The sequence below is a fragment of the Pan troglodytes genome, chromosome 1, assembly GCF_028858775.2.
Source record: "Pan troglodytes isolate AG18354 chromosome 1, NHGRI_mPanTro3-v2.0_pri, whole genome shotgun sequence".
Lineage (NCBI taxonomy): Eukaryota > Metazoa > Chordata > Mammalia > Primates > Hominidae > Pan > Pan troglodytes.
In genome coordinates, this window is record NC_072398.2 from 87,361,145 (window position 1) to 87,375,945 (window position 14,801).

At 40.7% G+C, this 14,801-nt stretch overlaps 1 protein-coding gene across 1 annotated transcript; it reads right to left on the reverse strand.

The window, feature by feature from the left end:
• Positions 1-5,493: 5,493 nt before the first annotated feature.
• Positions 5,494-14,439, reverse strand: DUSP12 (dual specificity phosphatase 12). The gene is made up of 6 exons (XM_514446.6): positions 12,839-14,439; positions 11,198-11,311; positions 10,995-11,113; positions 10,515-10,611; positions 9,707-9,893; positions 5,494-5,870 (listed from the first exon to the last, which is right to left on the reverse strand). The coding sequence occupies exons 1-6, from the start codon at positions 13,219-13,221 to the stop codon at positions 5,709-5,711; spliced, it is 1,062 nt and encodes a 353-aa protein (XP_514446.3). The 5' UTR covers positions 13,222-14,439; the 3' UTR covers positions 5,494-5,708.
• Between the last annotated feature and the right edge of the window lie 362 nt (positions 14,440-14,801).

Here is a 14,801-nt window from a genome sequence, read left to right on the forward strand (position 1 = left end):
TTCTGGAGGCACGCTTCCCAGCCTGCAGGATGGCCACCTTGCAGGCCATAAAGTCTCCCCTTCTTTTCTAAATTTATTCATTGTGGGGCTTTTTAATATATACATTTTTAAAAGAGAGAGAGACAGAGTCTCGCTTTGTTGCCCGGGCTGGTCTCAAACTCCTAGGCTCAAGCTATCCTTCTGCCTCAGCCTCCCGAAGTGCTGGGATTACAGGCATAAGCCACCGCACCCAGCCCATTGTTGGGCTTTTTTAAGTTAACGCTTGGTATATATGTTATAAATACCTTCTCCCAGGTTGACACTTGTCGTCTTTGTTTACGGGGATTTGTTCTCTAGATTTTAATTTCAATGTAGTCAAATTTATCAATCTGTTGTTATGATAGCTGACTTGTAGCTTTCTTAAGAAATCCTTCCCTCTCCTGAGGTCACTAAGATTTTCATTTTTATTTTCATAGTTTTATAGTTTTGTTTTTCACATCTTTTTTTTTCTATTTGGCTATTATTGGGGTATAGCAACACTGTGGATTTTTGTACAGATATCTTGTACCAAAAACCTTGTTGAATTCTGTTATTCTAGTATTTTGTCTGTGCCAGGAACAGTGGTACACACCTGTAATCCCAGCTTCTTGAGAGGCTGAGGCAGGAGGATTGCTTGAACCCAGGTGTTCAAGGCTAGCCTGGGCAATATAGCAAGATTCTGTCTCTAAAAAAAAAAATCATATTATGGTAGATGGAAACTAGTATGTGATAAAATAAAAATGACTTTAAAAAAATTTGTCTAAAGTTCTTTAGGATTTTTTATTTAGCAGAACATTATGCAAACACCAACCTTTTAAATTCTATTTTATTTAATGTTTTAATTTGTAAAATAAACTTAGTATGAAAATTTTCAAACAAATACAAGAGATGATATAATAAATCCCTGTGTTCCTATCATCCAGCTTCAGCTTAAACAATTTGCCATTCTTGTTTTATCTATCCTACCTCTCCTCTCCACAACTTTTTTCATTTTGTTCTGTGTTTTTCCCAGAATTTTTTTTTTTTTTTTGAGACGGAGTCTCTCTCTGTCACCCAGGCTGGAGTGCCATGGCGTGAGCTCGGCTCACTGCAACTTCTGCCTCCCACGATCAAGCGATTCTCCTGCCTCAGCCTCCCAAGTAGCTGGAATTACAGGTGCCTGCCACCATGCCCAGCTAATTTTTGTATTTTTAGTAGAGATAGGGTTTCACCAAGCTGGCCAGGCTAGTCTTGAACTCCTGACCTAAGGCGATCCACCTGCCTCGGCCTCCCAAAGTGCTGGGATTACAGGCGTGAGCCACCTTGCCCAGCCTTCCTGGAGTATTTTAAAGCATATCTAGATATATTATTTCACCCATAAATACTTCAATGTATATCTCTAAGAGACAAGGCTTTTTTTTTTTTTTTTTTTTTTTTTTGAGATGGAGTCTTGCTCTGTTGCCAGGCTGGAGTGCAGTGGCGTGATCACTGCAACCTTTGCCTCCTGGGTTCAAGCGATTCTTCTGCCTCAGCCTCCCGAGTAGCTGGGACTACAGGCGTGCGCCACCACGCCCAGCTACTTTTTGTATTTTTTTAGTAGAGATGGGGTTTCACCATGTTGGCCAGGATGGTGTCGATCTCTTGACCTTGTGATCCATCCGTTTCAGCCTCCCAAAATGCTGGGATTACAGGCATGAGCCACTGCACCTAGCCTGCCTTTTCTTATTTTTAAAAAACATACTGATAATCCCATTATCATACCCAACAAAATTAATAATTCCTTAATATCATCTGATACCTGTTCCATGTTCAGTTTTCTGTCTCAAAAATGCCCTTCCTTCCACAGTTAGTTAAAATCAGGATCCAAACAAGATTGTCACATTGCATGTAGTTCACATGACAATTCCCTCTCCATTTCTTCCCCCCTGCCATTTGTTGAAGAATCTAAGTCATTGGTCCTATAGAATTTCCCACTTCATGATTCTGCTGATTACATCTTCATGGTGATGCTTAATTTGTTCCAGAAACTGCCAGTGACATCTAGAGGCTTGATTAGTTTTTGGTTTTGTTTTTGTTTGCTTTTGCAAGAATACTTCATAGGTACTTCCTTGCATCATAGCAGAAGGCATATACATACTGTCCCACTTTTAGAGATGTCAAGATTTATTAGTGAGTTCAGATTTTTTTCCTACGTCTTAAACTGTTTAGCCCCTTGTTTTACTGCAATGGTTAGGCCCTCTAATACGATACAGAAGGTAGGGGCTAGACATCTTTTAACTTATTTCTAAATTTTAATGTGAATGTTTGAAAAGTTTTACCACTAAATAAGATTTTTTCCCATATATTTTTCACAGCTGCTCTGATTAAGGAAGCTTCCTTCCACTCTAGTTACCAGGCTTTTCTTTTTAAATCATTAAATGTTGGATGTTATGGAATTCTTTTTCTTGAATCTACTCATTCATTTTCAACTTAAACCCTTGGAATAGAAATACAATTTGAAAAAGAACTTTATGTCTAGAGACAATACCACTCTTTGGTCTAGGTAAGAGGAGCCCCTACCCTGGACCGACACTTTAGAAGACTTTACTCTGACCTCTGGCTCTGTCCCCACAGGATAAGAATCCATACTGCCAACGTGATGTGCCCAGCTAGAACAGATGCCCCCTTCTAGAAGTGCATCTAACACCCAAATAGCCCAAATAGCTCCAAGCCTGCTTCCAGGGCTTGCTCTGGCCTCATACCTCTTACGAGTGAAATGGGCCAATGGTATACACCAGGGCTGTAGCCAGATCTTATACATATAGGTGGGGGACCCACATATATATATATGCACCAGGCTCTTCATGATGCAGAACAAATCAAGGGGTGGGGAAATAAAGGAGGCACCCAGTGGGCGGGGGCCACCTCTCCCTGCATTGCCATGCTTTGTCATGGAATCTGATAAAATCAGAGAATTCTGAATTCAAACCTGGTCTGACAGGTCATTATGAAGGGATATTTGTCAAGATAATAGAATAAAACATTTTATTTAACAGATAGCTTGATTTATAATTTTATTTTTTTAAGACAGAGTCTTGCTCTGTCGCCCAGGCTGGAGTGCAGTGGCGCGATCTCGGCTCACTGCAAACTCCGCCTCCCAGGTTCAAGCAATTCTCCTGCCTCCCCGCCTCCCAAGTAGCTGGGATTACAGGGGCCCACCACCATGCCTGGCTAATTTTATATTTTTAGTAGAGATGGGGTTTCCCTATGTTGGCCAGGCTGGTCTCAAACTCCTGACCTGCAGTGATCCACCCCCCTTGGCCTCCCAAAGTGCTGGGATTACAAGCGTGAGCCACTGCACCCGGCCAATTTATGTTTTAAAAGTTAAGACACTCATGCCTCTAATCCCAGCACTTTGGGAGGCCGAGGCAGGCGGATCACGAGGTCAGGAGATCGAGACCACGGTGAAACCCCGTCTCTACTAAAAAATACAAAAAAATTAGCTGGGCGTGGTGGCAGGCGCCTGTAGTCCCAGCTACTCAGGAGGCAGAGGCAGGAGAATGGCGTGAACCCGGGAGGCGGAGCTTGCAGTGAGTCGAGATTGCGCCACTGCACTCCAGCCTGGGCGACAGAGCAAGATTCCATCTCAAAAAAACAAAAACAAAGTTAAGACAAATAGTATATAGGCCTCGATGTGTACTATTGTTGGAACCCTGCAAATGGTGGGGAGCATGACTAGTGAATTTACAACTTAATTAAAATTGCATTTGATCCATACTATTTGATTTTATAATCTGATCAACAGTGTATGATGGATAGGCATTGAGTCATATTAAACTGCAGCTATGTAACTACTTTTTACCTACAAAAGGGGTAACTTCATGTGCCGCAAACTGTTATTATTTTTTTAAATAGAGACGGGGGTTTCACATATTGGCCAGGCTGGTCTTGAACTCGTGGCCTCAAATGATCCACCCTCCTTTGTCTTCCAAAGTGCTGGGACAGGCATGAGCCACCACACCTGAGCTCCTCAACCTGTTTGTTAAAACTTTCTAGAGAATAATATATGAATAGAGAATAATAGTATGAAGCAAAAAAGTAGATTTTATGAAAGCTAAAACAAATGGAGTAATTTTTTCTCAAAAGAAAAAATTATGGCAGGGAGCGGTGGCTCACGCCTGTAGTCCCAGCACTTTGGGAGGCCGAAGTGGGTGGATCACTTGAGGTCAGGAGTTTGAGACCAGCCTGGCTAACATATGGAAACCCCATCTCTACTAAAAATGCAAAATTAGCGAGATGTGGTGGCTACTTGGGAGGCTGAGGCAGGAGAATCGCTTGAACCTGGGCAGTGGAGGTTGCAGTGAACCGAGATCATGCCATTGCACTCCAGCCTGGGCAACAACAACAAAACTCCATCTCAAAAAAAAAAAAAAAAAAAAAAGAAAGAAAAATTATTACATGGAAACTGCCAAAGTCTTCAGGTCCAATGTTAAGATTTTTCTCAAGAATTTTCCATAACACTCCTATACCTTTAAAAAACTGAGCTAGGCATTTATTAAGAGGATCATTATTCACAACATATTTTTGCATTTAAAAATTACTCCCACTACGGTGTTTATGTATATAAGCCTCAATGTGTACTATTGTTGGAACCCTGCAAATGGTGGGGAGCATGACTAGTGAATTTACAACTTAATTTACAACAAAAATAAAGAATATTTTTCTTTATTAATTCTTGTTCTTTTTTGGAGTAGCCTCCCGAGCAGCTGGGACTACAGGCGTGTGCCACCATGCCTGGCTGATTTTTTTATTTTTAGTAGAGACAGGGTTTCACCATGTTGGCCAGGCTGGTCTTGAACTCCTGACCTTAAATGATCTGCCTGCCTTGGCCTCCCAAAGTGCTGGGATCATAGGCATAAGCCACTGCACCTGGACTTTATTAGTTAATTCTGATTCTTGTAAATGTTCAAATATCTAATTAGGTCCAATTGTAATTATTAATAATGAGTAAAATAATTCTAGTTTCTATACATCAGGTTAAAAAACTAATCTGGACGTATTACCTTTTCCAATACTCACATATTGGGCTACAAAATGACTTGATATATAGTAACTCTACATTTGTTTTCTTCATCATTAGAAACACATCTAACATTTATGTATTTCTTTATGTAGATCACTTCAAAAGGGATCTCAAACACTTTTCTAAAAATATAGATAATTGGGATTACTAATAGGAAAATTGCCTTTTAATCAGCGTTTTACTAATGGCCTTTCCATTTCCAAGAAAAAAAATCCAGACATGTATGGGTTTACTAATGTCCCTTAAAAGAAAGAAAGTGAAATAATTCCAAAATATGTCCAAACAAATCTGCTTTATGTGTCTGGAAATAAAAGAATACCCATTTAAATATAATAGTTTCAAATTTTTGTACATAATTGTGTCTATACAGACCTTAAGATCATATAACATTCCAACAATCAAAACTTTTAAAAATATATGAAACACAGACAGTATCTGGTTATAAAAGATTTTAATATCAAATAAAATGTACATGATCAAAAGGCTTTGATTGCCATGTAAAGCATAGTTTCCAGGTTACATCAAGTGATTTTATCTTCTCCCATTTCACATGAAATGTTGACAGCACAAACAATCTGCCATGAATGATAAGAAGCAAAGGCAGCACATATCATGTGCAAGTTTCTTCCCAAGCTATAAAATATCATGTTCATATTTTTCCTGTTTGTGATCCCAAAACAGGCAATATTTTCATTTCATCCACTCTATTCTTATGTATTTGAAAAGCAGGTGTTATCCACCTACCACAAGAGCACTGTTCACCATACCAGTTGAAGGAACCCAACTTGGCACTGCATTTTGGGCAAAGAAGCTGAAATAAAGCAAATGTGTTACTTTATTCATTCACTTTTATACAAAACAAATCATTATCTTTGGCAATCAATATAGGATATAAAAACAAGACACGGTCCCCACGTTGAGTTTATAATCTAATCAGTGAGATAAAATGCATTGGAAATTTACTGTAATAGATAGTAGACTACAATTATCTCATAGGAAGAATGTTGTATTCAGGGAGCTTGAAGGGAGAAAAGTGAAGCTTGAGATTTGATTAAGGAAGGTTTCATGGATGTGGCATATATATATATATATAGCTTTTAAATCAGTTTGTAATTTAGGACTTCAAATGAAAATGATCACAGCTAAAGTATAGAAAAGCATGTTAGGATTTTCATGCTGTATTACTAACTGTGTGTATTGACAGCATATAAGTCAGATTCTTAGCTATTTGAAGACAAACTGATATTCCAGGAAAATAGGTAAATCAAAAAAGCCTAATAAAGCAACTGCATTTTCTTCTAATGTAGTTAGTTATAGCATTAATTTTTATGTTTAGCTCTTTGATTTGTGCATGGTATAAGGTAAGAGTTTTTATTTTTAATCTTGAGCTATAGAAAACTAGACATAAAACTCAGAAGCAGGCTGAGTGTGGTGGCTCATACCTGTAATTCCCAGCACTTTGGGAGGCCAAGGCGGGCAGATCACCTGAGGTCAGGAGTTTGAGACCAGCCTGGTCAACATGGTGAAACCCCATCTCTACTAAAAACACAAAAATTAGTTGGGCATGGTGGCGGGTGCCTGTAATCACAGCTACTTGGGAGGCTGAAGCAGGAGAATATTTGAACCCAGAAGGCGGAGGTTGCAGTGAGCCAAGATCACGCCACTGCACTCCAGCCTGGGCAACAGAGCAAGACTCCGTCTCAAAAAAAAGAAATTCAGAAGCCATAAATAAAAAAACTAACAAATTTTATTATGTAAATATCCTTCATTTTAATATGACAAAACATAAAAAATCTGATAAGCAATAGACTGAAGAAAATAGTTGCAATATATTAGATGAACTATTAACATCTAGAATATATAGAGGTCCTACAAATGAGTAAGAAAGAGACAAAACCCATAGGCAAATGGGCCTAGGAATATGAAAGCAATTTATAGAAAAGAAAACTGTAAATGGCTGGTAAATATATAAAGATGGTGATGACTATTTTCATAAAATTCCAATTAAACATTTTAGGATTAACATTTTTTACCCCACAGACTGACAAAATGTTACCAGTTTTATAGTATCTATTATGTCAAGGATATGGAGTAACGGGTACATGCATTCAGTTACTGAAAACCAAATTTGTATGGGCATTTTGAATATCGGCCTGGAATATCACTAATATTTAAAATACATTCTTCAAGTCAGGAATTCCACTTCTAGGTACATATTCTACAGAAAAAAATCAAATATGTATACAAATAAGTATGCACAGGATTTAGAATCTTACATAAAAATGTATTTAACTTGGCTGGAGTGTGTGTGTGTGTGTGTGTGTGTGTGTGTTTCCCAGGTTAAGTAAAATTAGAAAGCCAGAATCACAAGCCACAGAAAAGAAAAACTGATAAATTAGATACCATCAAAATTAAAATCTCTAACTGCTACAAATAATACCATCAAGAATGGGAATTGCGGCTGGGCATGGTGGCTCACGCCTGTAATCCCAGCACTTTGGGAGGCTGAGGCAGGTGGATTACCTGAGGTCAGGAGTTCGAGACCAGCCTGACCAACATGGAAAAACCCTGTCTCTACTAAAAATACAAAATTAGCCAGGCGTGGTGGCGCATCCCTGTAATCCCAGCTACTCAGGAGGCTGAAGCAGGAGAATCACTTGAATCCGGGAGGCAGAGGTTGCGGTGAGCCAAGATTGTGCCATTGTACTCCAGCCTGGGCAACAAGAGTGAAACTCCGTCTCAAAAAAAAAAGAATGGGAAGAGTGGGAATGTGAATTGTGATGTGATACGGTTTGGTTCTGTGTCCCCATCCAAATCTCATCTCAAATTGTAATCCCCAAGTGTGGAAGAAGGGAGGTGATTGGATCATGGAGGCAGATACCCCCATGCTGTACTCGTGATAGTGAATGAGCACTCATAAGATCTGATGGTTTTATAAGTGTTTGACAGTTCCTCCTTCACATATGCTTCTCTCTCCTGCCGCCTTGTGAAGAAGTGGCCTGCTTTCCCTTCTGCCATGATAATAAGTTTCCTGAGGCCTCCCCAACCATGCAGAACCATGAGTCAATTAAACCTCTTTCCTTTATAAATTACCCAGTCTCACGTACTATCTTTATGGCAGTGTGAAAATGGACTAATATACGATGGTTGCAAAAACCACTGTGAATACACTTTAAAAGCCACTGAACTATACACCTTAAATAGGTAAATTGCATGTTATGTGAATTATACTATAATAAGGCTGTTTTTTTTAAAAAAAGCAGCATTATCCGAAAATGTGAGTTTGATTATATGGTACCACTTTCTAGGCAAGACACTACTCTTAAACAGTTTCCTCATGCACAACACGTGAATATAACTGCTCTACCTATTTTATAAAGCTATGGCATTCTTCAAATGGTATAATACAGTGAAAGGGTTTCATAAACTAGCCACTATACAAACTTTTATACAAACCATACAAACTTTCAAAATCATTATTAAGATGATTATTATAGAATACCTTCACATTAATATCAAGTAAACCTAAAGGAGAAATGTGGCTGTCATGGCACACTCCAACCAAGTTAAACACTTTTTTATGTAAAATGTCACATGAACTGCATTCTTTTTTTATTTCCCTACCCACTGGTTACAGGAGCAATAGGATGAGCTGCATTATTTAACTGGAAATGAAAAAGAATCTCATAGCAAAACAAACTAAATTTCACTCTCCTAAAAGATAAGAAAAAAGAGAAAGACACATACAGGAAGCCAACAGAGAAAAAGAAAGACAGAATTTTTTTTTTTTTTTTTTTTTTTTTTTTTTTTGAGACGGAGTCTCGCTCTGTCGCCCAGGCTGGAGTGCAGTGGCGCGATCTCGGCTCACTGCAAGCTCCGCCTCCCGGGTTCACGCCATTCTCCTGCCTCAGCCTCCCGAGTAGCTGGGACTACAGGCGCCCGCTACCACGCCCGGCTAATTTTTTGTATTTTTAGTAGAGACGGGGTTTCACTGTGTTAGCCAGGATGGTCTCGATCTCCTGACCTCGTGATCCGCCCGCCTCGGCCTCCCAAAGTGCTGGGATTACAGGCGTGAGCCACCGCACCCGGCCCAGAATTTTTAACCTAATTTTAAAATCCCTGATTTACCCTATCTTGTTACAAAGTTCAAATTTTGTTAAATACATTTTTTCTTTTCTTTTTTTTCTTATTAAAAATTTTTTACTTTCTTTTATAGAGATGAGGTCTCACTATATTGCCCAAGCTGATCTCGAAACCCTGGGCTCAAGTGATCCTCCCGCCTCAGCCTCCCAAAGTGCTCAGATTACAGGCATGAGCTAATGAGGCATGAGTGCCCAGCCAATATATTCTAATTAGTTTAAAAATAAATGTTAGTCTTATATTTGAAAAAAATATAAATAGCCTTAAAAGAAATTTATTAACTTAGACCAGGGCTCTCAACCAGAAGTAGTTCACTATGTTGGATCAGCTGGTTTTTGAAAAATATTTTATTTTTGATAGTCTTATCTACACTAGAAAGATATAATCTTCAGAAATAAAGAAATTAAGAAATGGAGCAAAACACTAGTTAAAATAGAGCTTAAAATGCAAGAAGGAATAAAATATAGATCATAAAATAAAATTGTAGAAAATAAAATGTGTTCTCACCTGTCCATCCATCACTCCCAACAAAGCAGATTCCATCCACTGTACAGGTTCAATGAAATAAGATGTACATTGAGCTTGCCTCCCTGTGGTAAGCATGGAAGATGGCGTCATTCTCTTGTGGGCAAAGGCTATAGGTCCACTTCCTTCACGGTGATCCAGAATACTAGAACTTCGAAATAATGATCGCCTGCAACCCCCAAACAAACAAAAACATTAATGACTTCCAAAAGGATGAAAACATGGATGAAATGTGCGGTATTTCTTTTTTTTTTTTTTTTTTTTTGAGACAGAGTCTCACTCTGTCGCCCATGCTAGAGTGCAGTGGCGTGATCATGGCTCACTGCAACCTCCGCCTCCTGGGTTCAACCAATTCTCCTGCCTCAGCCTCCTGAGTAGCTGGGATTACAGGCACCTGCCACCATGCCCAACTAATTTTTGTATTTTTAATAGAGACGGGGTTTCACCATGTTGGCCAGGCTGGTCTCAAACTCCCAATCTCAGGTGATCTGCCTGCCTCGGCCTCCCAAAGTGCTGGGGTTACAGGTGTGAGCCACTGCGCCCAGTAAAATGTGCAATATTGCTTAGAGAACAAAATAATGTAACATTGATTACACTACTTAAATTTTCAATAACCCTTACAATCTGATTATTTCTCTTTTTAAGAATTTATATTCTTTCTGAAAACAGATCTGAACTAAAAATTTCAATTAAACAAAATCTTCCTACAGAAATTTAAGAAAATAAAACATTAAGTACTTTTCAGCTACTGAGACAAGATAAAATATCCAAAGGGTAAAAAATATTTTACCTGCACTTTCTACACTTGTAGAGAACCTCATCTTTCAATCCTTGTGAAACGGTAGTTGGGTCAACAGCAAAGAGTTCTTGAGGTAAATTCTGCAATTCTATATGACATAATTAAAATGTATTTATTTGTCAAAATCAACTCTGCATTTTCAGATAAATTCAGTTAATGTCAAATTGAGGCAACAAGTGCTAACCTCAAAAATTAAAAAAAAAAAAAAATCAAATTCCAGTGTTGAGAAATCAGGCTAAGGTAGGAGAGGACAGTGATTTAAGTGCTTAGGTTCTGGGCACGGGCTGCCTGAATTCAAATCCTGACCCTGCCATTTATAAACCATGTGATTTTGAATAGGTTATTTCTGGCTAAATCAGTTTCAAAAAGAAACAATAGTTTCTCAGGGATTGCTGGAAGTAAGGTAAAGCATACAATGCTAAAGTAAATGACATCTAGAAAGCCCATTACACACTAGCAATTATTACTTACCTGGATACTTCTCTGTAACCTTTTGTAAACGATATTGCTTATAAATTGCACTAGAGGTATCCACTTCGTATCCCATTGCCTGGTATAATTTCAGTTGCCACTCAAACCCCTCATTCATCCTGTAATGATAAAGAAATATAAAGTTTCATTTTCTTAAAATTATATCACAAAAGCATAATTATTACTATAAAAAAAGAACCCACTTAGCCTCTGGTTTGAGAATCTGGAGCTTTTCATAGGCTTTTTCAAAGGGAAGTTGGTCAGTCTTCATGAGAAAAGCAGTTATTATGGCCACACTTCGACTGACTCCTGCATGACTGAAAAAGAGACCTTTAAAATAAAACAGCAAATAGCAACAATTAAAAAAAAAAACACACAAAACCCAAACCCCTATTAATAGTAAAGTTTAGGCCCACTTCATTTCTGCTTCTCAAATAAGCCCATTGCCTCTGAAATATTATCAAGGTACAAAATAATTATTCCTTTTTCCTTTTGAATTCTGAACCATGTGAATCTATTACCTATTCAAAAATAATAACAGTAATTTTTAAAATTTTTATAATGGCTCAGAACAAATCCAAACTCCTGGCTAGACACAGTGGCTTACCTACGCCTGAAATCCCAGCACTTTGGGAGGCGAGGTGAGAGGATTGCTTGAGTCCAAGAGTTGGAGACCAGCCTGGGCAACAAAGTGAGACCCCCACCTCTACAAAAAATTAGCCGGATGTGGTGGGGCCTGTAGTCCCAGCTACTCTGGAGGCCGAGGCAGGAGGTTCACTTGAGCCTGGGAGGTTGAGACTGCAGTGAGCCGTAATTACGCTACTACACTGTAGCCTGGGTGACAGAGCAAGACCCTATATCAAAATAAAAATAAATAAAACAAAACAAAAACAAATCCAATCTCCTTTCATCTTAGCATTCAGGGACCTCAAAATCTGGTCCCAGACTTCTTTTGATTTCATCACTATCTTCTTTTATGTGCTCAATAAATTTAAACGATTATTATACTCCAATCCAACCAAGAACTGCTTAGGGATTCCCATTTTCTTTTTTTTTGGGGGGGGGGGGATGGAGTCTTGCTCTGTTGCCCAGGCTGGAGTGCTGTGGCATGACCTCGGCTCACTGCAACCTCCACCTCCCAGGTTCAAGTGATTCTCCTGCCTCAGCCTCCCGAGTAGCTGGGACTACAGGCGAGAGCCACCACGCCCGGCTAATTTTTGTATTTTTGGTTTCACCATATTAGCCAGCCTGATCTCGAACTCCTCATCTTGTGATCCTCCTGCCTCCCAAAGTGCTGGGATTACAGGCGTGAGCCACCGCGCCCTGCGGGATTCCCATTTTCTTTTTGTCTTTGCTGCAACCATCTCCTCCCTAGGCAAAGCCCAGGGATCCTTTAGATCCAAACCAATTCATCTCTTCATCAACCACCCCCCACCCATCCCAAACAAAAACATTTAACCCTAAATCTTTGTAAATCCCATTTACAAGACACCAAGCAACCTAATCTGCATTACAATAATCGGGGTGGGTGTCTAGCTTCTCCAACAGAGCTGTAAACTCCTTAGGGTGTAGGTAATTTGTCATTTATCAGATGACACCTCTCCCGCCCTCTGCTGCTGCAGGAAGAACCAACTAAAGCATGAATGAATGAAAGCCTGCACACACCAGGGGCCCGCCTCCGCCCTCCTCCTCTCTTGGAAACACGCCTCCTGCGGGAGGCAGCGGGAGGAGGTTCACGCGGCATGACCGCGCTCTTGTCCTCCCGACGGCCTCGGAAGGTAAAGGGCGACGGGGGCCGGCTGGAAGCTTGACGGGGCACGTCACCCACTGACCCGGCCACTCACCAGTGCACCAACACCGCACGGCCCTCAGCGCGGGCCTGACCGATGAAGGCCACGCACCGGTCCAGATGGCTGAGTAGGTCCGTCTCGGGTTTGTCCAGCGCTGGCACGAAGAGGCGCCATAGATCCTCGACCCCAGGCCCCGCCTTGAAGCTGGGCTCCTCCGAGTCCACTGTTAGCACGGCCGTGATGCCCGCTTCCCTCAGGTGATCTGGCTCCGCGACGGCCGCGGCCCCACCGAAATACAATCCTGGCTGCACTTCCAGCATCTGCCCGGCGCAGCTGACTCTGCTGGCGCTGGGGTTGCTGAGCTCGCAGCCATCACTCGGGCCCGGAGCCTCCAACATGGCCGCGCCCAGAGACAAGGCGGCTTCCTGCCCTACCATCGAGTAGACTCCGGCTAGAACATCCTTCCCCTGGGACTCGCCAGCCTCGGCGGCTCTGCTGCTCCCTCGGAGGACCACGTCGGCCGCAGGAATCTGGACTTATCGCTGAGGGGCGGAGCTTCGGCCCCATTCAGCGCGGCCTTTCCACCCTTGTTCCCTCTGACCCCTACCCCCAAAGTTGATGGTAAAGGATAAGCTTCCCCAAATACAGGGTTTCTCGAGCTCTTAGTATTGAAATTTTCAGGAAAGAGACATCAGGAGCAGCTGAACTCAAATGTGAAATAAAGGTCGCACCAGCTGAATCAGAAGCATCATTTTATGCATTTGAAGTAAAATTTTTTTCAATATTATGGAGCCATCTTTACTGTGCATTTCATGATTATTTTTCCTTTTTCTGCCCAATTTCATTATTGGGGTGTGAATCCTTGTTGATGTTTACTGTCTATTTATTTTGAAGATACTAATCCTATATTTTTGTAAGTCAATGTCCTCCAGCCAGGACTACAAGAAACCAACTTTAATTAAGCAAGTTGGTTTTATTACTCAGTCATGAGTTATGGAGAATTTCAGGGCATCTCAGCACGAGGATGTTAGGAAGATCCTATACAGATTTTGGGCTTTTATTTGGGGATTTTGGAAAGGGTTGAAGGAAGCAGGCTTTGCTCCAGACTGAATGCTGCAGGAAGATACTCAGTACAGTGAGTATATTTTATATATCTTTTGTATAGGGAGGACAGGTGAGAGAGATACTAAAGCTGTAATTGGTCAAGAAGTAGCAGCTATAGTACTGGTATAAAGATAGATACATCGACCTGTCTCTATTCTGGAACAGAACAAACCCTTGCGTGTGGAGTCCTAATTAGGGAAAAGGAGTCAGGCTGGCTGGACGAAGGGAAGCAAAAGGAGAAAGCAGACAAGCCATAAGTCTGCCTTTCTTCGTGGTCCAGGACACATAGCCCTGCTGTGCAAATAACTCACAATCTGCCTGTGCCCAGCCATCACCAGACCCTCAGCTGATAGAAAAATGGAAGTTAGTTCACTGCAACCCTGGCATTATTAGTACTGCACAAAGCCCTCTTCCACCCACAACATAAGCACCATTCTACAAAATCCCCAGCAAGCCTTTGTTTCCTAGCTGTCAGCTTCTCTCTTGCTGACCTGCCTGTTGCACCCTTGCAATGTATTTTCATACTTTATCTAATAAACCTGCCTTTCTTTACCTACAACTGTGTTGGTAAATTCTTCCTACCACCCACGTCACCAGCCCAGAAAGCTGCTAATCACCTGCAACACTGCATATATGTTAGAATAATCTTCAAAAAGAGTGCCAAGACCACACAATGGAAAAAGGACAATCTCCTCAACAGTGTTGGGAAAAACTAGATATCCACATGCAAAAGAATGAAGATGGACCTTTACCTTGGACCATATACAAAAAATAACTCCAAATAGATTAAAGACCTAAAAATATAACATTCTTAGTAGAAAACATAGGGGGAAAGCTTCATGGCCTTGGATTTGATAAAAATGTTGAAACAGGTAAGGGTTAATGGTCTCATTGTCTAAGGTGTTATCCGAAC

Bases quoted from the DNA above. Each gene is read 5' to 3' on its own strand.
- DUSP12 (XM_514446.6), bottom strand. From the start codon at position 13,221: ATGGTAGGGCAGGAAGCCGCCTTGTCTCTGGGCGCGGCCATGTTGGAG. The intron at 11,312-12,838 runs GTGAGTGGCCGG...TCTCTTTTTCAG, and splicing joins CGTGCGGTGTTGGTGCACTG to TCATGCAGGAGTCAGTCGAA. The intron at 5,871-9,706 runs GTGAGAACACAT...GCTTTATTTCAG, and splicing joins TGGGAGTGATGGATGGACAG to CTTCTTTGCCCAAAATGCAG.